The following is a 22,627-nucleotide window of genomic DNA, read 5'->3' on the forward strand; positions in this document are numbered from 1 at the left end:
TTACGCGATCCTAGTTTATGTATGTAAGCATAGAGAGTTTGGCTCTTGTAGAACTATCAGAGGTAGTGCAGAGGTAGGGGTATATTATTCAATTTTTGTATTCACAGAATCACAGCGATAAAATCCACCCTAAGCTTGCCCTTAAAGGATTTGAAAGTGAATCTATCAATTGCTTTCAGCTCCGACTCCCGCATAGTATTGATTGAGAGGACGAGACTAAAGAAAACCAAGAAGTTTCATTTTCCCAGAGGCCATCTTATATTTGAAAGCAAGTTATACATACCTAAAGTACCTAGGTAAGTTTATGCGAGATTGAATAGCGGTTAGCGGTGTGAAGCGCTCCTAGCTATAAAATTTAATAACTTCAACCTGTCTTTCTATTACTTGAGTGCATGAGAATGACATCAGCTTTTTGACTATCCATGGACACCTTGCCATTCTGGGACGAGCTCACTACACTGTGGCATTCACATCTTGGTGTGGTGTTCACTTTTGCTCTGGCATTCACTATGTAAAAGACTGAATTGGTGTAATGGGGCTGAGATCTCCCGAATTGACTACGCTTTTACTTACAAATATTTTGTACTCTAATGGTAAAATTCTTTCTTTTCTTTAAACACTTTTAAGGACCACGTTAAAACATAACAACACCTGTCTGTACTAGAATATTGCTGGACCAGGATCAATTATGGCGACAGTTATCCAACTCATCATCAGCACTCTAGCTGCAATTGGTTTCCTTAAAACTTTCCTGGGCTTGGTACGTGGTACATTTGTTCCCGTCTTACGCCCTGAGATTTCAGTATCCATACCTAGAATTTCACTTTCAATATCCAGCTTTTAGGCCTGCTAATAGTTTATGCCAGACCGTTACTACATTTCTAGCGACGGCTGTATACAGAGTTACGCTCCACCCGCTTGCAAACATCCCTGGTCCTCGCCTCTGGGCAATAACCCGTCTTCCCTATTTCTACAACCTCGCAATCGGACGCCTCCACTTTCGAATACATGAACTCCACGAACAATATGGTCTGGTTGTTCGCGTCGCGCCTGGAGAAATAACTCTCATCACCGAGTCTTCATGGTCTGACATCTACCTGAAGCCTCCGGGAAAGCCAGAATTTCGGAAGGAGCTTGCACAGCATAGCCTAGCCATTCCAGGTTTGGTTCTCGAAGGTGATGATTTACATCATAGCCGCAAACGGTATGTGAACTCCTAAGCTTTGCAACAAGTATATAGTCTGATTCGAGAAGAAAAAACTTTGGAAGCGGCTTTACGGAACCTGCAATGCGACAGCAGGAGCCTACTGTTATCAAATACATTGACCAGTTTATTTTCTGTCTTCGTGAGAGAAGTAGCAAGGCTATTGAACTCAATGAGTGGTACTCTTTCCTTGTTTTCGATATCATGGGAGATATTATATTTGGCGAATCTTTCGATAGCTTAGAGACGGGTCAGACTAGCGTAAGTCGTCTTAATCTCTCACTACAATATTCCAATTTGCGGCCCAAGATCTTTCAACTTACAATCGACTTTAGGAATGGGCCAAAAGTACATTCTCGTACGCTGCCAATCTCATTATCGGTGGCGTTGTGCAAAAGCTTTGGCCTTTCCATAAGATACTAGGATACATGGTCCCCCCTTCCGTGAGGAGAGGTGCCGATGCCCATGAAGAATGCACCAAGGTAAAACTTGACCGACGACTGGCAAAATCCAATCCCAAACCCGACATGTTAGTATCCGTTTCCCTTGCAACGTTTCGCGCTGACCTTAAAGGATCACTCCTTTGCTAGAAACTCTAAACACACCATCGGGAGTGACCTACACAGAACTTCGCAAGGCAATCATTGACATAATCATCGGAGCCACCGACACAATTACTTTAGCCTTAGGCGCAATGGTATACTTCTTGTCGCACAACCAAGATGTGTTCACCCGACTGACCTACGAAATTCGTATGACTTTCTCGACAAGTGCTGATATCACCAATGACCATGTCAAGCAACTGCCTTACCTCAATGCCGCAATCACAGAAATGCTTCGCCTCTCCCCCCCTATTCCAGGATTCTTGCGCCGCATCGTCCCTCCCGCGGGCTGCTTCATTGGCGGCTCTTACGTTCCCCGCAATACAATCGTCAGCTATGATCTATGGGCAGGAGGGCACTCCGCAGAAAACTTCTTCCGACCTAACGAGTTCTTGCCCGAACGGTATCTTGCCAACCCTCCCGATGAATTCAAGAATGATAAGCGAAAGGGGTACCAACCTTTTTCGTTTGGGCCGCGAAACTGTATTGGCAAGAACTTGGCGCTCTTGGAGGTACGGTTGATTATTTCCAAGTAAGTGCTTCGAATGTTGGGTAGATAGCTCGTAGACTAGAGTGATACTAACATGGGTTATTCCTGTAGGTTGCTTTGGGAATTCAACTTGGAATTACAGGAAGAGAGTCGAGACTGGATACAGCACGGTGCATTTGACCGACCACCACTTATGGTCAAGCTTACTTCTGTTCGCAAATAGACCGTGGCGGTAAGAATTTTGTACTTGTTTCACAGAAACTCAACTGGTGTCATTTGCAGTGCAATAAGAGATAAATGGATTGAGACTTGATAGAGAGATAATCGAGTTTCACTCACTCTGTACCGTAGAAGGTTCAATGAACTCTGAATTCTGATACCTTAGCATGGCCCTTTATGCTCGTTTTTGGCATTCTTAGACCTCGTATTGTGTGAGCAAGTGTTCAGCAACGGACTCACATGTGACTAATGGGTCCAAACGTGCAGACAAGAACAGATTTAATACCACAAGGTAAATGAAAAACTAGAAAATAAAGGTCCGCGCTTTGTTTGAAACTAGGCTAACATTATAGTAGCTCGTTCCTTACATCCTCCTCCTTGATACGATATGGTCTCGGGAAAACTAAGACTCTAAATTGCCCTATATGCCAGGGGTGGAACGGGCTACCACTGAGCATTACTTGTTGGCCCCAAGGAAGAATCAGGCAGTTCCCAAGGAAAGCGCTACCACGTGAGAGAACGATTTGACCCTACTACGGGACGGAATCACTGGGAGTACCAAGGCCTCGATATCCCGATGCAACCAACAGGCCAGTTGCTTGTCCGCAACACTATCGCAAAGTTTGAAAATCCCAACCGGCTAGAGCAGGTTTCATCACGAGTGGGGCTAGTGCAGGATGCCCCGAACTGGAGATGCCGACACTGGGTCAGGCGCGGGGTGCTTGCACTCCAAACGGATGGAAAGTCTTTGGGAACAGCTCAGTTAGACTGGGACTACCTAGAACAGATGGCTAATTGGTTTGTTGGGCTGAAGAAAAGTCAGCATCATTTTGACGGGCAAGGAGTTTGGGACACGATGAAAGTTCCTACTTATGATGTCCTGGAGGGTAGAGAGACGACGGAGTAAATGATTGGATCTTGATTTGTATTATATGTATTAAGGTTTAATAATCTTCAATCAGAACTCTCCAAAGAATTTTCGTCTTAAGCCCTTCATTTCAAGTTCTTTAGGATGTGGATCCAAAAACTTGCTAATTTCCGACTTCCAAAAGTCGTCATATGGGTTGACATTCATCCCTGCGACATAGTCCCAATAGGAGGGCATAAATCCGCTGAATTCGAAGTCAATCATCGCGACCTTGTTCCCTACAACAGGGAAGTTCGAACTACATGGATCGCCGTGAGAAAATCATACTGTGTATTGATTCTCCTCTTGCATCTGTATCAATTGTTTGACCTCATCTGGGGTATTGTTTGAAATCGTAATATTGTCGCGAAGGAAGACGTGAAATTCTTTTGGACTCGAAAACGGCCCGAATGGTTCGGAAGAGATGCGATACTCGTATAACTTTCCCAAGTTTGCTGCTGCTACCATTCCAGGAATCGGATGTGGAATTCTTTGAAGCTCGATAAAACACTGACGTAGCTGAGACAGCAGATCTGCTTTTGACTCTGCTGTGCGACTATCCCAGTTCCTACCGATAGGAATCCCGTGGATTCGCTCCATGACGATATATGTTATGCCCTTCCTTAAGTGTACCGTTGTACCATATTTGACGCAAATTTTGGAATTGAGGAAGAGAATACGGCCTGAGCGCGGTCGAAAACGCTTGAGGAGGGCAACCGAGGTGATTGTCAAGCTTCGACGTAACCAGGTATTGTTGACCGTTTCAGTCATCTTGAGCTCTCAAAAATTTCCAAGGAAATCTAGGGTTGACTGGGAGAAATGATCCGCTGCTGGCGTATGGTAGGGAGAGGCCTGTCGTGCTTCGGACAGGTAATATACCTATCTAAAGGCTTTAGGTCACAGAAAATATTAAGAATGATGTGGAGGGACAACACAACCGCGGACTCTAGGCTAGGATCTGACTTATGGTTTTATCATTGTATAAATACATATATTAAATAATATGTATAAAAAAGTGTGTTGTAGAATGGGTGCTGGACTAAGTTTATCGAAGTGTCCGATTTTATAAGGTATGGTGCAGTGCTAGCTGCATACCCCACTTCACGTGACAGCTCGTTTTGTCCCCACCACAATATAGCTTTAGGTATCACGATAGAGATAACTCTATAGTGACTGTCATATCAAGTCTTCTTCCACGTCTAGTCCTACTGTGAGAACCATTTACTTTCTGTGAGAAGATGATAGGTCAATCACATGCCTAGCCTTGGCACCACCCCCTATTCTTTCAGCCTCGAGAAGTTTAGACGCAGCAATACACGCTCCATTTCACCCTGTGATACGCTAACCTTGCAAGCGCTTTTATCTATATCTTTAAACGTCCTAAAAGTCGAACCTTATGATCGGAAAATAGAAAAGTGGATTTCATTATCTTGGTCGTGGTCCGGCTCGATGAAGTGTATGATATTCAGGATTATAAGCAGCAAATAGGAAGAAGAATCATAAGCTACCATTTATAAAAACCTTTGAATAACCCTTAATAATGCATTATACACTTATTTAGAACAAGCCAGGACTTCGATTCAGAGGGTTATCTTGGCATGATTCAAGCTCCATCTACTTCATTTCGTACCTCCTGTCTCCCGCCAATATTCGATATGACTGTTTGCATGGAACATCTAATAACACCACGTCGACAATCATATCCGGTGCTCTGGTTACTCTTCGACTTGAAGGCTTCCCGCCGTGAATATAAAAGAAGCCTTGTTATTTCTTCTTTCTACTCTCCTAATTCTTGACATCCAATACTCTACTAAACACTATTCCTTGAACGCAAATCATGTTCAAAGCATATACACATAATATTCCAATCTAACACTACCTACACAGCTCAAATACCTCCACGTCAACATGGGATGGTGCGAAGGCTGCCTCAAGGAGGTAAAGGGCAACTTTTGCGTCAAATGTGAACGCAATACCGGGCCCATGCCGAAAGAGAGATTCGACCCTCAAAGAATGACTGACTACGAAGAGGGTGTCCAGGAACGGTCAGCCGATCCGGAAGTCGTTGAATCTGTTAAAACGACACCGGAGCTTGATGAGATTGATTGGCCTCATGAGGATTGGGAGGCTGAGGCCGGTTTAGAGAATGTGAAAACGGAGGAGGAAGATGTGGAGATGGAAGATACGGAGTCAATGCTAGCGCTTCAGGCGCAAGCCGCTGCTGAGGCGGATGCTGAAGAGTATGATCCGCAGCAATGGGAGCAATATAAAGAGGAAGAGGAAGAGGAAAAGGGAGAGTAGATTTGAGTGGAAGATAGAAGGATAGAGTTTCTTGTCTGCTTCTTGGATATAGAAGGCAATATAAGGCAGTATCGCAACTAAAATAGACTTCTGCTTGTAGGACTTAGCGACCAGTTTGCGAATATACTAGGACAGACATTTTATATCCGACTTCAAAAGTCGGAAGGCAAGTATTGGCACCGGTCTCTTTTGGCTACAACATTGCCTCACTTCAGCATTTTGTTATTAGTAGTAGCAGCTCCGATTATTCCCGCGGCCCTAATACTCTTTGTACTAGAGCCCAGATACTGCATGTGCTATTTTTCAAATGCAGTGTCAAAAATATGCGGGCTAAAGAGTTGTCTGAGAGGCAAGCTGGGGACATTTTGCTTGCTTTGATAGGTAATGATGGATTTATTAACGCATCTTAATTGGTTGGATAATGCTGAAATGATGGCCATTGATATAGAAGTTATCCGTCCTGGGCTTATGACGGTATTCGCTGCTCCTTCCACATTACTAAGCTTTAACTCAGTACTCTTAGCCGCATGCTCAAACACCCAGAATTCACGTGAAGGAAATGCATTAGTCTATCTTTGTGTGTTTGTGATTATCTTTGCTTCTGAGATATCTAATGCTGATGGGGTGGATGCAAGACTTTGCTGTCTCAAGATTCCATCTATACCATGCCGCTAGTTTTAGTATCAAAGCCCGCTATTCCAAAGCTCATGGGAGAAGCTAGCCTCATGCTATCTATTATGCCAGCACGTCTCCTTACAGCAAGAACGTTTCTTATCCTTTCTGGAGGACTACCACTCATTTGATTCCCTCCCAATCCTCCCGATCCTTCCTCTCCCTTGAGTTCGGCACCCAAGACTCAGCCCTTATACGGATCTCCCATTCACACCCACCCGCGGACTGCTCTTCTACAGTGTAGCCCCCGTAACCATGATCCTTGGCATCAGTTTCTTATCCCCCTCGTACCACCTCACCAAATCCGCGTCTGAAGGCTCCGCCTGTCCAGCTTGCATATATCGTTCTCTCACCCACACAATATCCGCAAGCACCTTCCTCTCCAACTCTTCCTCTGAAACCCAGATCCAGTCATAGTCTTTATGTTCCATGCCTTCCTTGAAGGCGAAGTTGAATCTGAGTTTGGAGCGGTAGAGTTGTTTTAGGAGGGCTTTGGCGGGGGAATGTAGGGAGGCGTTTGCGAGGGGTGCACGCGGGTCCCAGGTTTGGAGCAAGAGGGGTTTTGGGGGAATTTGGATTTGGGGTGGAGGGGGGAGTGAGGAGTAGGAGATCCTCCTTGGTTTTAGGCTTGAGGGTCTCGATTCTTGGCGCCCATCGGAACGCGACGAGTCGATATCGGTGTCGAAAAGCCTGATTGTATCATGTCTTGGGAGTTGGGGAAGGTGATATCTCTTTGCGGAGGGGCTGCGAAAGATAGTGGGAGGGTTTTTTAGGGTGAGGTTGATGGGGGCGGTCTTGACAGAGAACGTGGCGGATGGTCGACGGCGAGAGTCGGTGTCTAAAGGTGTATCGTCATGCTTTCGGGCCGAGAAGATACGTTTGAGGTTGAACATAATCGAGTCGGATGATGGAGATTGAGGGTTTTGCTATTGAGTTGAAGGTTGAAGGTAAAGAAACAATTGAACGGTAGAAGACATATAAACGAAACTTAACGAGACGTGACTTTTGTTGGACTAAGGCGGCGGGAAACCCTCGGCGGTCAAATATGAATATTTGAATGGAAAATTGGGGTGAATTACGGTGTGCTAATATGTTTAAAGTATAGTATCTTCAAGATCCACGAAATCACTGATTATGATGGCTTCACTGCAAACTAAGCTACATTTTTGGAAAGTAGTAAACGACTCGCAGAACTTGAATAAAGCAAGTCCCAGCTTTACTAAATTTAACGCTTATATACAATTTACACACAAAATGTACAACTCCAATATATGGTAGATAGCAAAGTGCATATAGCAGAACAGGAAAGGAAAAAATTAAGCAGTTTTCTAGTCCAGCGAAACCTAGCAAGTACCATTGGCACAACATGCAGGCGATTCTGGTGTACATCCGTCTTCATTGCAATTGCAATTTTTTGGGTCCGCTGGCAATGTAACGACTGCTGATGCGCTAGAAGTTGATGTAGGAGTGCTCGAGTCTTCATTTGGCGGGTCGACATAATCGCAAACCAGCGCACTAGCATCCGAAGTATCAAGTACTAGAGCTCCATGGCAGTTTGAAGGCCAGCTCGGGGTCGGCAAAGTTGCTGGATCTGTTTCTTCGTCTCCAAGATCGAGAGTATCTGCTTGTACATCGTCTTGTCTGACAATGAGGTTGAGGTCACGTCCGAGTGGTCTTCCTGGATAGGCATTGCCCGTGCCTGTCCATCCCCATTGACTTCCGTACATTTTGTCGACAAAGTACCAGACATAGTTCTCCACTATATTATGATCAGTGCCTGTATTCATAAAATCAAATAGCAGGTGGTCTAAGGGGAAGTTTAAGCACGTACCATTAGCAACGATCTTTGGATTAATGTTCATTTTATTACCCGTCATGAATTTCCACGCATAGTCTCGCGCTTCACTCATACCGTAGACTCTCTATTGCAATTAGTCTAATGTGGGAGAAAACTGTATAAGGTAACGTACACGTTTTGGGCTATCATCATCGATTTGATCTACGATATCCGTAACTGAGATTGGGAATTAGCATATGCTTTTAATATAGAAACATCTATAACTTACGATGTTCACTGTAGCCCATTATGTCGTTATGCAACCACTAGTTTGAACATTAATTAGCTTCGCTTTCATGTAACAAGGTTCGTAGATGGGGATTGTACTTACTTCGTGAAGGATTATTTGCTCATATGAAACATACTTAAGGCCGCTAAGACTAGCTTCAGATATTTTTGGACCAGCGAGAAGTTCATTTAGATATGTCCCAATCTGGAAGAATTTATCGCAAAATACGACTGTCCATCCTGCAAAAAGTTATATTAGACGTCTCCGAGGAAATAATTTTCAAACTAACTTACCCTCGGGGCTAAAATCTGTATTCACCGTATATGCAGCACTTCGTTCGTCAGCCCGATATATCAAAAAATAAGTGGAAATACTTACGCAGGACCTGCGCATCCCTTAGTATTCGAGGGTAACGTCTGGGTATCCTTGCATTGATATGTGATACGTTGACCTCTTCTTCGTCTACCAGTCCCATCGAGTGGAAACCTCGAAGGCAACAACATGTTATGATTGATCGAGGCATAAGTGTTCTGAGCGTTCTTGCTGGACTGAATCATTTATAAGCATCTCTATAGAGGAGCATGGAGAACGGAATAAGCACTTGTTACTTACTGTCCATCGCCCACCTGACGGGGCTATGCTATTTCGAACAAAGAATTTGTTGAAAGATCTGTCTTCCTTGAGTAGATCACTTCCTTGATATCCAGCAAGCCTTACTGCGTTCCGTGTAGCTTCCCTAATGATATTAAAACTCGCAACCTGCAAGAGTAAGGGTTCAATAAGCTGTTGTATGTAGAGATATATAGTACCAACTTACATCGCATCCACCATCTTTCGGGTCTCCTCTTGGCGCTGCTCCTCCGGGATACGACTTATCCCACCAAATTCCCTCGTAGGCATTGTTAAGATCATCGAGCATACCTCTCTCGCTAGGATTCAGAGGATGAGTGTCATCTCTACCGTCGAGGGTATTGTTGAAGGAATCATCGTCTCTAGCATCGAGATACTCGGAAGGTAGTATTGCGGATCGAACCACAGAAGATTGAAGAAGAGCTACTAACGTGACTAGCTTTTCGTGAAACATTTTGATAGGCTTTTGAAGAATGCAAACCTTTTGTCACAGTCAATAGAAATGTTATTGGATGTAAAGAGAGGGTTCAAATTGAAATTTCACACTTCGATGCTAACTACTTGTACATTTTCTCAGACACCAGCCTCGCCACAATCTTTTAACTTCCTGCATCTCGAATCTGATCTCGATAGCCTTAATTTCGTTCCTGTACGGGGCGCTGCCTTAGCAATTGACTGTGAAGGTGAGAGAAGGACGGTTTCTACGGCGAAGTAATAATGCCAAGTCCTCCGCATTCCTCATGATGATCCTGAATCATAATTTGGGCATGATTGTAAAGTCTAGTAGGGGTTAGTAGGATGGGAGGAAAAGGATGACCCTCCTGGAAATGAGGGAATTTTCTATTTTGCTTGTAGTTGTTGTAGTTTACTGCAGTTATGCGGCGAGTACTTAAAATTAAGGTTAGTGGAGTGTCGAAAGTTTGAAACCCCCCCTGCTAGCGCCCGCTAGCGTGCTGTTAAACACGTACTTTCGGGGTATTATGATTCAAAGTGCGCTTTAAAATGCCCTGAACATATATGAGCTAGCGGGCACTAGCATGTTGGGGGGGGGGGTTTAAACTTTTGACACCCCACTGTATGCAGGAAGAGATGAAGATCGTGGCTAGATGATAGGATTAGACGGAGCAGCGAATCGGATTAAGCTGAGAGGTGAGGCTTATAGGGTAGGTCTGAAAGATGCAATATGTATGAATACCGAACCGGGAATGTCCTGTTTGACTGCGCTTTCAAGCGATAGGCCCTGCGCGAGAAAGTCATTATCTTCGTGAATAGGAGGTAGGGAGTAGTATCAAATCTGTTTAAAATAAGATCGAAACATAAAGCACTTATAGACGAGCCTTTAGAATTTTTAACAGATTGGTATACCAATAGGCCATATAAACTACCTGTGCCACATAGAAGAAACAGGAGGCTCAGGCAGGCCTGGTAATGTTTAATTGATGTGACCAACAAACCAACCAACAGGGGGCTCAGAGGGTGTTCTGGGTGCTATTAACCCCTGTTGCGAATGCTCTATTATTAGTTGAAACAAAAAAACTGCAAGGCCTGCAATTCTACCAATAGTCGGTCCTAGTATAAATCGTGACCTGGGACATTCGCTTGCACGAGATATTCGCTTGCGCCAACTGTGACTAAAGGGAGCTAAGAAGGAAGACCGACTACTCGTACTCTTTCGCACTCAGCCCCCACATGTCTGCCGCAATGATTTAACCCGCAGCGTTCCGCAACTGCTAATAGCTGCGCCTGAATGTCACTTGCTTATCTCTCCCCCTTTAGAGAGCTTGTTTCTTCACTCAATAAATATTAGATAGTCGAGTAGCTTCGTATTCCTTTTTTAGGTCTAACCAATTGCCAATTTTCGTCACGATGTATTGGCGCTCTACGTACATTCTCACAGGCGTTCTAGCTACGTTGAACCTCATTATTCCATCAGCTGGAGCCTCCTCGAGTGAAGGTTATCGTAAGTTATATCCTCTCGATCGGTATTTATGATAGTCAGTAACTTATGTGCCTGTTAGCAATTGGCATTAGCCTTGGCACAGACTATATGTCAGTCTTCCAGCATAGTTTCAGATAAGAAATACCAGCTTTTACTAACGTTTTATCAAGAACATCGGCATATATCACGGACAATGATGATTTCGTAACTACGGCTAGTGTCGAAACGACACAAGGTTGGAAGGACTTTTCTCGTTCTCTTCTTCAAATCAACCGCGATGTGAAGTATGTAACTGTTCAATATATACCCTTCCCACACCCTGTCTACTGACCAAGGCACAGTGAGAACCGAGAATACACGAAACCCGAAGTAGATACACTCCTAACCGTAGTGTTATCCTCCATTCAGCAAGCAACCGAGACCAAACTCAACCGCAAGGTGGAAATACTAGGTATCACCTACCCGGCGTACATTGTAGACTACGGATATCTCCGTAACCTATTAGACATCGCCATAGAAATACTACCTGGCATGAACGACGGCACGCAAGTCTGGCCTTATCTCCATAGCATCCGACAAGCATACGGGCTCAATACCGCGGAAGCACTTGGCTATCCTGCGGGAACGGATATTGACGACGAAGAGAATCTCCTATTACATTTCGACTATCAAAATAGTGTGCTCAAGGCGTCAATTACTGCCATTACGGAAAGAACTACTAACATCGAAAGGCATTTTCGAATAGTTGATTTTGGTGGGCCGAAACAAGTTGCTTCTGTAAGAACATTCCTTTTCTATCATTGAAACCCCAACGGTGTTCAGCAAGCGCGCGACGCATCATGCTTTTTCAACTACATTGCTATATTATCCCCTGGCAGAATTATCCAATCTCCAAGGAAACAACCAGCTAATCAATCATCACAGCCAAAGAGACTTGAATATCTAAGCCTCCGCACCAAAGCCCTGATCAACGAAGAACTTTCCATACCCTCCAGCGCTCCCGTCCAGCTTACAGATTTCAAACGCATCATCTTCAGCGGCGATGCACCGGCTTCGGAATTCAAAAAAGTGCGCGAGGCAATTATAAAAGCCGTCCCGGAGTTTTCCGATCGGTTTCTGGATGATATCAAGCCGGGATGGGTGGGTGCTGTAGGGGCGGCGAGAAGAGCAAGGGAATATAGGTTAAATCCGCCAGTCATTGATATTGCGGAGCAAATTTATGATAGTGACGGTTGGCATGATGAGCTGTGAAGATATTTGGGGATTGGCCTCAAGACAGGTCGGGGTGGACCGAGTAGAAGGTGACTGAAAGCTTATGGTTTTGGATATAAGTATTACAAAGGCCGCGGACATGCTTAAGGAGCAATCTGAAACCATACCAGAGGCTTGATCTAAACCTATAGAGAGGAGGAGCTATCACGTTATGGATCTGACTCGCTTGTGAAGTAGCTCGTGCTTTTGAGGTTATCCCCAACTTCCTACTTCTATGCTTCTAAAGCTTTTGCGTAATTACCTTAGTCAATAAAGCCCTTATATTGATGCTCTAACAAACCATGACAGGAGCCTTGATTTGCTAATTTATGGTTTGAGGACCAAAGCCGTCTAGCATTCATCAACATTGTATCGTAGCTTTCCAACCCCACCATCTAAATGGCTGTCCCTGCAACGCAATCGACATCACAAACAAAGCTACATTCAGTACTCGCAGTGATAAACAGTAAAAGCACATTTTTTCCAATGAGAAATATGCTATTCTATACCCAACTCTAATAGGGTATACCAACACTTCAATATCCTTGAAAACGTACAGCATAACCATCTGAATCTATTTATTTCCAAACAATTTATGTATTGTACGCTGCGCAGAAGCAGACACGGCGGGGAGTGGCTGGACCTGCTCCTCCCAATTCAACTCTGGCAACATCTCCGTAATAACCTCGGCTGCAAGGGTGAGTCGCGGACCATACATTTCTTTGACTGACAATTTCTCTCCCTTAGACTGACGGGAGCGCTTTGAGACTTGGCTGGCTTGGTTCAGAGTATCCATAACCATGACGACAAACATGCGAGGAGTGATATCGGTGTTTTTGATCTCGATTCCCAGCTCCGACTTGTAGCGTTCGCTGATTTGCATTAGTAGTCGGCGGGACTTTCGATTGATCGTGATGAGATCGACATTCATTCTTTGTATGATGGCCGGAAGCTTTTCTCGTAGCTGGGTCAACATCTCAATATTCGAGCGTGGTTCCTCCTGAATACCAGATCTGTTTTTCGGCTGTGGACACAAGTTCTTGATCAAGATCTCTGCCGTGTCTTTCCCCTCCAGGTATCGCGCGACGTGCTGGGATTCCTGCGATAGCCTCATGAAATGATCTTCTTTCTGGGAAGGAGTCGAGATGCCCTGGAATTCCTTTCTTCTTTTGTTTTTCGCGAAGTCCTGGGCTTTGAACCCAATATTCAACTTGAATCTCGTGAGCATACTCTCGATCTTGAGTGGGAACTCTCCCTTGAATAACTGATCCTTGTGGATTTCCAGAGCCACTTCCATTTCTACCCAACCTGCATCAATGAGATCCAACCGCGCACAAGCATGATATAGATACCCAGCTGCAAGAAGCGCAGTGGAGAGGTTGACCAACTTGACACCGAGCTTTTCCTGTTCGACCGCTAGCTTCCATGACTCCATTCCGCAATAAATCGGTTGTTGATTGAACCAGAACGCAGGATCAAGCGAGGGGTGGATATCGATGTTTTCGGTGAAGCTCTGGTGGCTCGCAGCTTCTGATTTACTAAGTTCATCTCCTTTACTCATTGCATATCCTTTCAAGGCGATGAATGGATTATCCCCAATCACAAATTTGACTGTAGTAATGAAGTCGAAAGCTATACCAAGTAGATTATTGTCAACCCAGTCTCGCTTTAACGTTCCAGTGTCTGTAATCATGTCCGACTTCGATAAATTCCTTCCTTCGACCTTATTGTACTTGATTCCCACAGCCGATTCAGCTATTGCCCCTCTCCTGCGAAGCTCCTCAAATGCTCCGAGAGTACGAGAACCAAGCGTTCGACGAATATCCAAAAGTACCTGAGCGCTAAAAATGGTCGAAATATCCAAAACTACGTTTTCGTAGGCATCTTCCAATTTCTGGGTTAACTTGTCGCGGAATGGCAATCGATTCTTCGAGTCCTTGGACAAAGCATCGCTCTTTGTTGCTAGAGGATGTCTGAAATACAACTCTAGCATCATCTGCTTTAGAAAGATGTCCTCATCATTCAATCTGGATTGGATGGTATTACAGACCACTTCGAAGGGTGCTTGAAGTGGCGCAAAATGTTGTCGTAAGTTTCCTTGACGAAACGCAAAGTTGGCAGGGTATAACGAATTTTCCCCTTTAGGGACTCGAAGACATCACGGTTGTGTGCTGTGAACAGGGAGTTGTAGGTTGAGCTGTACACGAACTCGTCATCACTCATGACCCTCATCAAGCTCTCGTCACTGAGATCTTGACTGTCACAGATATCACCTGGGCGTTCCTTTGCGCTAGAGCTTATGTACGTCTCCCGGTAAGGATGTAGTTGACCTCCTTGGGCATTCGGCACCATAAGGTTGCGCTCTGCCCTATCCACGAGGTCTAAAGTAAGGTTTGTGATAAGAGATGAAACCATCAGGTCGGACTGGGTGTCATAAGTGGTCTCCCAAGTTTCCTTCAAGAACCTCCTGTGATCGGACAAATCCCGGAGTAAGCAGAAGATTTCTAAAGAAGACTCTGATACTCCATCCACTTCGAGTTCGTAATGGTCGCTGCGAAGAATAGTGGGCGTTGGTTGAACTGGTTTCTCCTGGAGAGTGGCACTAGGTGGGACCGGTATTAGAAGGCTTTCGGGAGTAGGCAAGAGAGTTTCTTCGATGGAGAGGGGAATGAATCGATTATCGGTGGTTGATTTAGACGTGGAGGAGGACACGTTGTCGGCTTTGGTTTTCTCCTGGGTGTCAGGAAGCTCTAAGATATTCCTGGTCTTCTCAAGAATAGCGACAAAGTGCTGATGGTTTTCATCTGCTACCTTGAAACTCTTTGGTTCTTTAGACTTAGAGTGTAGTTTTCCAAAGTAGACCACGCATGCCTTGCGGAGCAGAATAGCGAATTGCAACGAGAACTGCACGTCAGCGGGAACTTTGACAGGGCCTTCAGAGTGTTCCATAATCCACTGGGCTTGAGCAAGGAGCGCCCTTGTTGGGACAACATTCTTAGGTGTTCCGTAAAATTGTTTGCCATTTTGGGCGTTGTGCTTCTTACGCAAATCAGCTGTGGCGTTGCTACTGGAGTCCTTGTAGCCTGTTGCTGCCGCCCTGCCAGCCAGCCAGCGTATAAACTGATCGGTATGAATTTTGTACGCTTTGTAGTTGCCTATGGTATGGTTTGGTTGTTGTGGTGGCATTTTGATGCGACTATGCGACTGGGGAGAAGGAGATAGAAAGTTTCGTCCTGTTGACTGGCGTGTAAGGAGATTAGGCTATAGCGAACAACACAGCGGAAAGGTAGATGTTCTACAATGGATGTTGGACAATTCGGAAGGGTGTTTCGACGCGGCAACCACGCGCTGCGAGTGGATGCAAAGGCTCCATCGATCAAGCGAGGTTCGATTTGCAACGGAAGCAGCTAAGGATATGCGATGAACATAAAGTACTACCTAATAAGTCGTTGAGAGACTCTTGGTGACTTAATTTCTCTTCAAGCAGCTGTCAGAATGAATAAACGGCAAGCAGACTCTCGGAGAAGGGTATTTACTGACCATGGTTATTTCGGCCTATAATCGTGCCTGCATAGTTAAGCTCTTCTTCCCCCATGACTTGAATTGCTTCCGACGACCGAGCATACTAATATACTCCAGTCTTGCCGAAGCATAAATTTACCCGCAAAAGTCTCAATCTATACAAATTATGCCCTGTATTCAAGTAAGTGTATCCAAAATATATTCCTATAGCTAGCAGAATGCTAATAATCTCAGACATCAGAAGAAAGGGCGTAGTACTTATTCTTCTTCCTAATAGCAGACCTCCAGCAAGCCTACCTACCCCTCAGACAGGCGCAAACGAACGAGCAAGTAAAGATCCAAACACAAACGAAAATGATGGTGCCAGCGCAAGAAGAATCGTCAGGCAATTGGAGAAACACGGCCAAGCTAAGCACTGCATCAAACAAATACCAGGCGAAGAGAGGTCGTAATCATGCAGAAACCATGAGAGCACGAACACGAACATGAACATGATTGAACCGGCGTCAACCAGCGCGCAAATGACCAACGCACATCGAAGAAGCGATAGGCTTGGCACAACAGATGAAAGCACAGTATGGCACGAAGACATCAAGGCTGCGGTATCGTTTGACAGCGGGAAGGATACACATCCGCGAAAGTATGCATCATTTGTTGGACAGTTATCATTGAGCTGGAAATATGCTAATAGAAGTAGGGTCATGTCGAGAATGTGGAGGTAGGAAATGCTTGTAGGAATGTGGAAATTTTGTTTGACCAAAGGCCTCGCCGTCTTCAACATTCCACGGCTCTGCTTGTCTGTTGTTCGGCGCTGATACTCAACAGAATCCCTCGAGCACGAAGATCATTCACGAGCGTACAATGTGTCCAAAAACCGAGCCACCGAGCTCCTATTAATAGTTTCTGGCGAGCACCACATTGGCACCACATTCAGTAACCAAGCAAGGTCATTACATATAATCTGCACAACAAAAGACCCACGAAGCACTGTCTACCACCCGCCGAATTCTTCGATCATACACAGCATCTACAAACTCTCAACTTGAGAATATATACGAAAGATGAGAGATCAAGAGCACAATAACGAATGGGAGAGAGCTTGGAGGCCGCCAAGCCATGAGGGATAGACGATAAACGACACATGGTCATCCGAGGCGGGATGAAGCATCACGGCTGATATTGTGAGCCTGACTGGAGGCTACAGCAAAATGCCAATGCCTTCCAGGGAAGACGGAGTGGAAAGGATATGTGGAGATGTCTTGTGGATAGCGTGCAAAGTCCCAACGTAAACTGCCTGCAAGTGGGAGAGCGGTCGAAAAGGGCATTTCCAGCGCTTAAAATTAGGTGCAGTGAAAAGCAAGTTTCGAAATGACATGGTTGGTAAAGGCAGAAAGCGAGTTGCTGGATACACGGTCAGAAAGAGCAGAAAGCAAGTGCAATTCCAGCCTCGAGGACACGGTCTACACCAGCATAACTCGCAGGAGCAGTTGGAGACTACAGAAGAAAGAATTAAAGCGAGCCATAAAAAAGAAACAAGGATGGATGGAGGGTGGCATTACAACTATTGGTTGCGGAGTTGTAGGCAAGATTGAAGTGAGAAGGATGGGGAAACTGAAGTTGGGGTGGGTGAGATCACTACGGCAAGAGCATCGAAGAGAAGGAATGAAAGCGCAAGTGCATCGTACATGACTATCGCTGGAAGTGCAGATAGCTGGGCCCTGGTCACGAAGAAAACAAAGGGAACGAACGACACACAACAGTCGCTGAACTGAAGCTGCAAGTGCAATAGAAGCAGGCATGAAAGGGGTACTCTACCCTGAAAGCACTTCCTCAGTACCTCGCCACCTCCCTCCCTCCTATACTTTATCGGGAGCCGAATATCCATTCCTCATGGTGAGCGCTGCAAGTATCACACTACCAGCCATCAAGTTGAGGCGAGGCGAGTCAGGGCAGAAGTTCGTACGTGGCCACGAAGCGACTTTTGGGCCGAAGTGAAAGATCTTACCCCGGGAGCAATCAAGGTAGTCGTCACCACATGCTTCAGCTTCAATGCTCATATCTTACACTTTTCACATTCCCCATCTCAAATATCCCCCAGCCAGCCATCCACTATCTCCAACTACCTGCCACAGAACCGTGCAACACGGTACCATGGCGTACTATATTAGCTGAGATAGGCCAAGCAAGAGGGCTAGAGAAGAAGTTTTACAGCTCAACAGCGAGTTCAGCGAACAGAACATGGTTCGTGTACTGTTCTTTGTTTTAAAAATGTATGACTCTGCGAGGAAATATCAGATGAGTACAGTACGGTGCATTGTACCTATCTTTAGCCGCACCCAATTTTCCAGACTTGGAAGATGAACGGGATTTATAATAAAACCAAGCCGTCTCTTAAGCTTTATATATTGTCATTGGTGTTGGGAGATAGATAGACTAGGTCAAGGAGTTACAATGTCGTTGAGATAAAGTTTCGAGGCAACACTAGATGTGGAGCAGGCCCACCGATGATCTACGGAGCAAGGAAAGTGGTTTTCTGGTGTTAGTAGGCACGTGCTTTGAGAAAGGGAGGTATGAAATGAAACATGGTAGGGATTCAGGACTTTAATACATCTAGGGAAGAAAAGCATAATCCAGGGGTGAAGGAACGGGGAGGGGATGTGATATGAAGGCGGAAGAGGTATCGGAACACGTGATCTACACCCTACTTTTCTCCAGTTTAATAAGTCGAGGCGAGTTATAAAGCGAGGAAGATCATTGGCATGGTGTATAGACAATATTCATTGCAGGTATCTATTTATCTATGCCCTAATATCAAACAACCTGATATTCCCCCCCTCGTTCCCCACCGCCAAAAGATCACTCCCCCTTCCAAACGCAACCGCCGTGATACGCCCCAATGGCGTATTCCCCGTCGGCCAATTCTTATAAACCGTACAACTCGGTAGATGCGCCAACCTCAGCCCATCAGCCTTCCACTTGGTGCTAAACGCCAAGAGCTGCCCATCAGGACTGATCTCCAGATTACTGATCGGCTTCGTGAACTGATCGAAGCTGCGTTTTGGTTCTGGCCGTTCGGGGATGGTGAGTTCGCCTTTGGGAGAAGTGAAGGTCTTGCGGTCGTAGATGTTGACGATGCCGCTTTGGGAGCCGATTACGACCCAGCGATCGCCGCCAAGTGAGCTGGGGCCGTGTTTGCCGCCGAGGGTCAGGACTGTAGGCCCGTAACCGTCGTCTATCCAGCGCGCGATATAGGAGCGGGATTCTACGCTCCATTCCCCTACTTCGCCGCCTTTGCCGACAATAGTAAGGCCCTGCCCGTCACTCCACCATGCGAGATCAGCGACACCGTTCTTGCCTTCTATTCGTGCGGTCGCTATCCATTGGGTTGAGTTTGCGTCGAGGATATTGACTGTACCGCCACCTTTGCGTGATGAGCCTATGAGCGCCATGTATCGTCCGCAGGGGCTGAGCTTGAATCTCTCCATGCTCTTTTGTTCTTCTTTTTGTCCATACACGCGCGTTACTTTTTGGATATTTCCGGACGGCAAGTCCCAGACATGGAAGTATTTCCGGCGGCCTGCAAAGAAGATTTTGTCGCCTTGGGGGTAAAGGAATGAGGAAGTGTGGATGGGTGTGTGACGGACGTGGACGGACGTTAGGAGGGGATGTGGTGTTGGATGCGCGTTTGGGGCGATGTGGTGAAGGTAGAGAGTTGATGCTGGGCCTGAGGAGAGGAGGACGGGGTATTCGGGGTGGAAGGATAAGGAGGAGATTGAGGATGGCTGTGAGGGTATGTCGCGGGACCGTTGAATATCGAGGACTTCTGGGCGGAGTTTTGGTCGTTTCGTTGAGCTTACTGGTGTCCTTGTAAGAGAATCAGCGTCTTGAAGCAATCGCGCGAGTGGTAGAGTCGAAAGATCAGAGTCATCCACATCCATCTCGTTTGATGATATTGAAGAATCTGAGGCCGCAGACGATCTGCGCCTCCGTTTTGCAGGTCGTGCAGAAGGAAGCGCCCATTCTGGCACTGGGTTTAAGCGCTCGAACTGCCTCCTCAACCTCTTTGTGTATTCCCTTCCACTGACAATATCCTCATCCTCATTAACTCGCAGCTTTCGTAATCGAGAGTTCCCGGCGAGTGAAACTGCTAACCGTTCATCGTCGCTGTCCTCCCAAGCTGGCGCCCCTCCTTCGTGGTCATCATCAGAGCCTAGTATCAAAGCACTTGGATCGACCGCGGATGGTCCCGAGTCGAGGAAGAAAAGCTTCCAACATGTTAGTCCAGGATAAATGCACAATTGGTGGGGTTGTCCTTACGTCTGCATCGTCGACTCCCTCTAAGCCCCCCTCACCGTCATTCTCATCTTCCAGTTCCTCTGCCACATCGGAGCCTTCCTCGCTATCCACATCCATTCCTCCACCCAATTGTGCCATGAAGGCTGACCCATCCCCAAGTACCAGCTTGTCTAGCTCCTCTTCTTGCGCATCCTTCTCCAAAATCTCGAGATCTTCATTATCGCTTCCAAATTGTTCGTCCTCATTGTGGATTGCCGGCACAGGCTCTTGCACAGTCTTTTGACTTGCAGATAATTTTTTAGAGCGTTGGCGAGGCATTATAGGTGGTTGAAACAGAAATTCTGATTATCGGATTTTCTAGCAAGAACTTTTTGATGGCTTGGCTTGGAGTTTTCCTGCAGGGATCAGTACTGAGTAGCGTGTGTCGGCCCCGCGGTCGCGTCACATGATCACTTTTCAACCTCACCCTCACCCTCAACCTACCTTAACCTATCTCACTCCATCCGCCTCATGTTGACTTTCATCTGAAACCAATCAATCAACTACCATGAGTGAATAGTTGAGTAGTATATCGCGGAATATCCATACTACCTTAACATCGTTGAGTGTCGAACAATCATCTTGTCTGTCCTCTCGAGCGAGGCGACACGGATATTTCTGTTTGCAGATGTGTATTCCCATAGTTAACATACTTCGTTTTCCATGATGTGCTGTTTGCAGCCTCATTTATCCTAACGCTGCCGCGACCCGAAGAATCTTTGGGAGAAACTCTACTACCTACCTACCTAGGTACACTTCTGATACATGTACACCCGTGCATCAACATCTTCTTTTGTGTGAACTGCGTATTGTCGGTGGAAGATGGCTTCTTTGTTTCTTTCCACTTGTTTCTGCGCCTGGCAGATTTCAAAAATGTAGACAAACAAAGCTCAACGTTGAAGCAGCCGCCGTAACATGTCGTGGTATTCACTTTTCCTTTGTACTAGCACGTGCGTACAGTATATAACAACAGCTTAATCCATCCTGCGGACAAGTCTTGCAATTCATCCTAGCAAACTGACTACCCTACCTACGAGAACACGTGTCTAGACCCATCGCGATCGTTCCTTCCCTGGTTGCTTTCCCGCAGTTGGCTTTCAAGTGCTACCTCTCATCTCCATCTGTTGCTAACTTCGTCGACATCCAGCATCTGCAAATCAACTTCCAAAATGCTCCCCGACAGCCTCAGCGAGAGCTACAAAGAATACAAGGCAGATACCAATGCCTTCGTGACTTGGCTCTCGATCACGGCGATATCGTGTGGATATGCGCTTGTATCAACAGACGACAGCATCGCCGCATCCAAATACCTCCTACGGGAACAAAATGGCGGCGGGCAAAGCACAAGACTGAAGGGCAAGGCCCGCAAGGAGGCAAAAGAAGCGGGGAATCCCATCAAATCCAACACCAAACCTCAATTACCTTCAAGAAATCACATTGTTTCTCTCAAAGAGTTGCTGTGCCAGGCAGAGTTCGTTGCTGCTTCGAAGAAACCTCGGGTGAAGGTACCCCTTGGAACCCAATATGTTCTAAAACGTGCCATCAACACTCGCAGAAAGTGTACCACGTGGTTCCAGAACTTCATGGACGACGAGGAGTCTTCGGTGCATGTCTCAAATACAACCCATCAACACTTCACCTCGGTTCTTGAGAGTGCATTCAAGATTCTCTGTCCGAACTTTACCCCACCAAAGTCTTCAAAGGCATCTCGGTCGACCAACTCCACACCAGCCCAGACTTTACGCGGCGCGACTCCGCCTGCAGATGCCGCCAATCGTTTCGAGACCCTGGAACTTGAAGAGCTTGACGAGAAGACAGTAGACCTTTTGGTGGAGGAGGCGACAAACATCACGAGGCAAAAGGCACCCGGTAATAAGTCAGGTCCTGAAGCAACAGATACATACGAGTTGAAGGTAGGAGTCAAGGAGGAATTGCCGCTCCTTGTCTGCTGCTTCTTGGGCGATATTCACAAGCTCCGGGATTTCATAAAGCAGACATGGCAAAGCGTTGCAGATGGACAGTTGAACTATATGGTCGCATCCACGGTAACGAACATTGCACTTAAATGTGTTTTGAAAGCCGAAAGGGAACTTGTATCAATCTGGCCTGAGCCACTCCACCGGAATCCATACAGTTCTATATCGAAGTTCGTTTCTTCGCAGTCGGGTCTCAAGGGGGCTCCCAGCCACGACGGTGCTAAGCTAGAGGACGACTACATGTACATAAACACATTTGTATCCATCGAAAAATATGTTCGACATAGCTCATTGAACCAAAGGACCCATCTCCCCTGGACAATGCCCGTCAGCGGCATATATTGGGTACTTGGAATCAAGGCCCCATCAGGTCAAGAATGGATTGCCGAAGACAAACTCCTTTCTCTACATCTTCATGAAGTAGAAATCAAGAATCGATATTACGGAAAACACTACAAAACATTCAAAGATCATCATGGGCCAATCATAGATGCAATCACGGACGCTTTTGAT

At 46.0% G+C, this 22,627-nt stretch overlaps 5 protein-coding genes across 5 annotated transcripts; 2 read left to right on the top strand and 3 right to left on the bottom strand.

The window, feature by feature from the left end:
• Positions 1-688: 688 nt before the first annotated feature.
• On the top strand, positions 689-2,519 carry hpm1 (Cytochrome P450 monooxygenase; the record flags this gene model as incomplete). Its single annotated transcript, XM_031152860.1, has 6 exons — positions 689-760; positions 867-1,204; positions 1,255-1,465; positions 1,540-1,733; positions 1,778-2,338; positions 2,408-2,519. 6 exons carry the CDS (start codon positions 689-691, stop codon positions 2,517-2,519), a joined length of 1,488 nt encoding a protein of 495 aa, XP_031002043.1.
• Positions 2,520-3,473: 954 nt separating this feature from the next.
• Positions 3,474-4,193, bottom strand: LHYA1_G007938 (uncharacterized protein; the record flags this gene model as incomplete). The annotated part of the gene is made up of 2 exons (XM_031152861.1): positions 3,474-3,653; positions 3,711-4,193. 2 exons carry the CDS (start codon positions 4,191-4,193, stop codon positions 3,474-3,476), a joined length of 663 nt encoding a protein of 220 aa, XP_031002045.1.
• Positions 4,194-7,738: 3,545 nt separating this feature from the next.
• Positions 7,739-9,545, bottom strand: LHYA1_G007939 (uncharacterized protein; the record flags this gene model as incomplete). The annotated part of the gene is made up of 9 exons (XM_031152862.1): positions 7,739-8,154; positions 8,227-8,317; positions 8,366-8,409; positions 8,462-8,498; positions 8,564-8,700; positions 8,755-8,792; positions 8,840-9,009; positions 9,074-9,220; positions 9,279-9,545. The coding sequence occupies 9 exons, from the start codon at positions 9,543-9,545 to the stop codon at positions 7,739-7,741; spliced, it is 1,347 nt and encodes a 448-aa protein (XP_031002044.1).
• A 1,412-nt stretch (positions 9,546-10,957) lies between these two features.
• Positions 10,958-12,281, top strand: LHYA1_G007940 (uncharacterized protein; the record flags this gene model as incomplete). Its single annotated transcript, XM_031152863.1, has 4 exons — positions 10,958-11,051; positions 11,179-11,314; positions 11,372-11,807; positions 11,955-12,281. The coding sequence occupies 4 exons, from the start codon at positions 10,958-10,960 to the stop codon at positions 12,279-12,281; spliced, it is 993 nt and encodes a 330-aa protein (XP_031002047.1).
• Positions 12,282-18,601: 6,320 nt separating this feature from the next.
• On the bottom strand, positions 18,602-20,417 carry LHYA1_G007941 (putative U3 small nucleolar RNA-associated protein; the record flags this gene model as incomplete). The annotated part of the gene is made up of 2 exons (XM_031152864.1): positions 18,602-20,068; positions 20,121-20,417. The coding sequence occupies 2 exons, from the start codon at positions 20,415-20,417 to the stop codon at positions 18,602-18,604; spliced, it is 1,764 nt and encodes a 587-aa protein (XP_031002048.1).
• Positions 20,418-22,627: the final 2,210 nt, after the last annotated feature.

Source organism: Lachnellula hyalina, assembly GCF_007821495.1.
Source record: "Lachnellula hyalina strain CBS 185.66 chromosome Unknown contig00192, whole genome shotgun sequence".
Classification (NCBI taxonomy): Eukaryota; Fungi; Ascomycota; class Leotiomycetes; order Helotiales; family Lachnaceae; genus Lachnellula; species Lachnellula hyalina.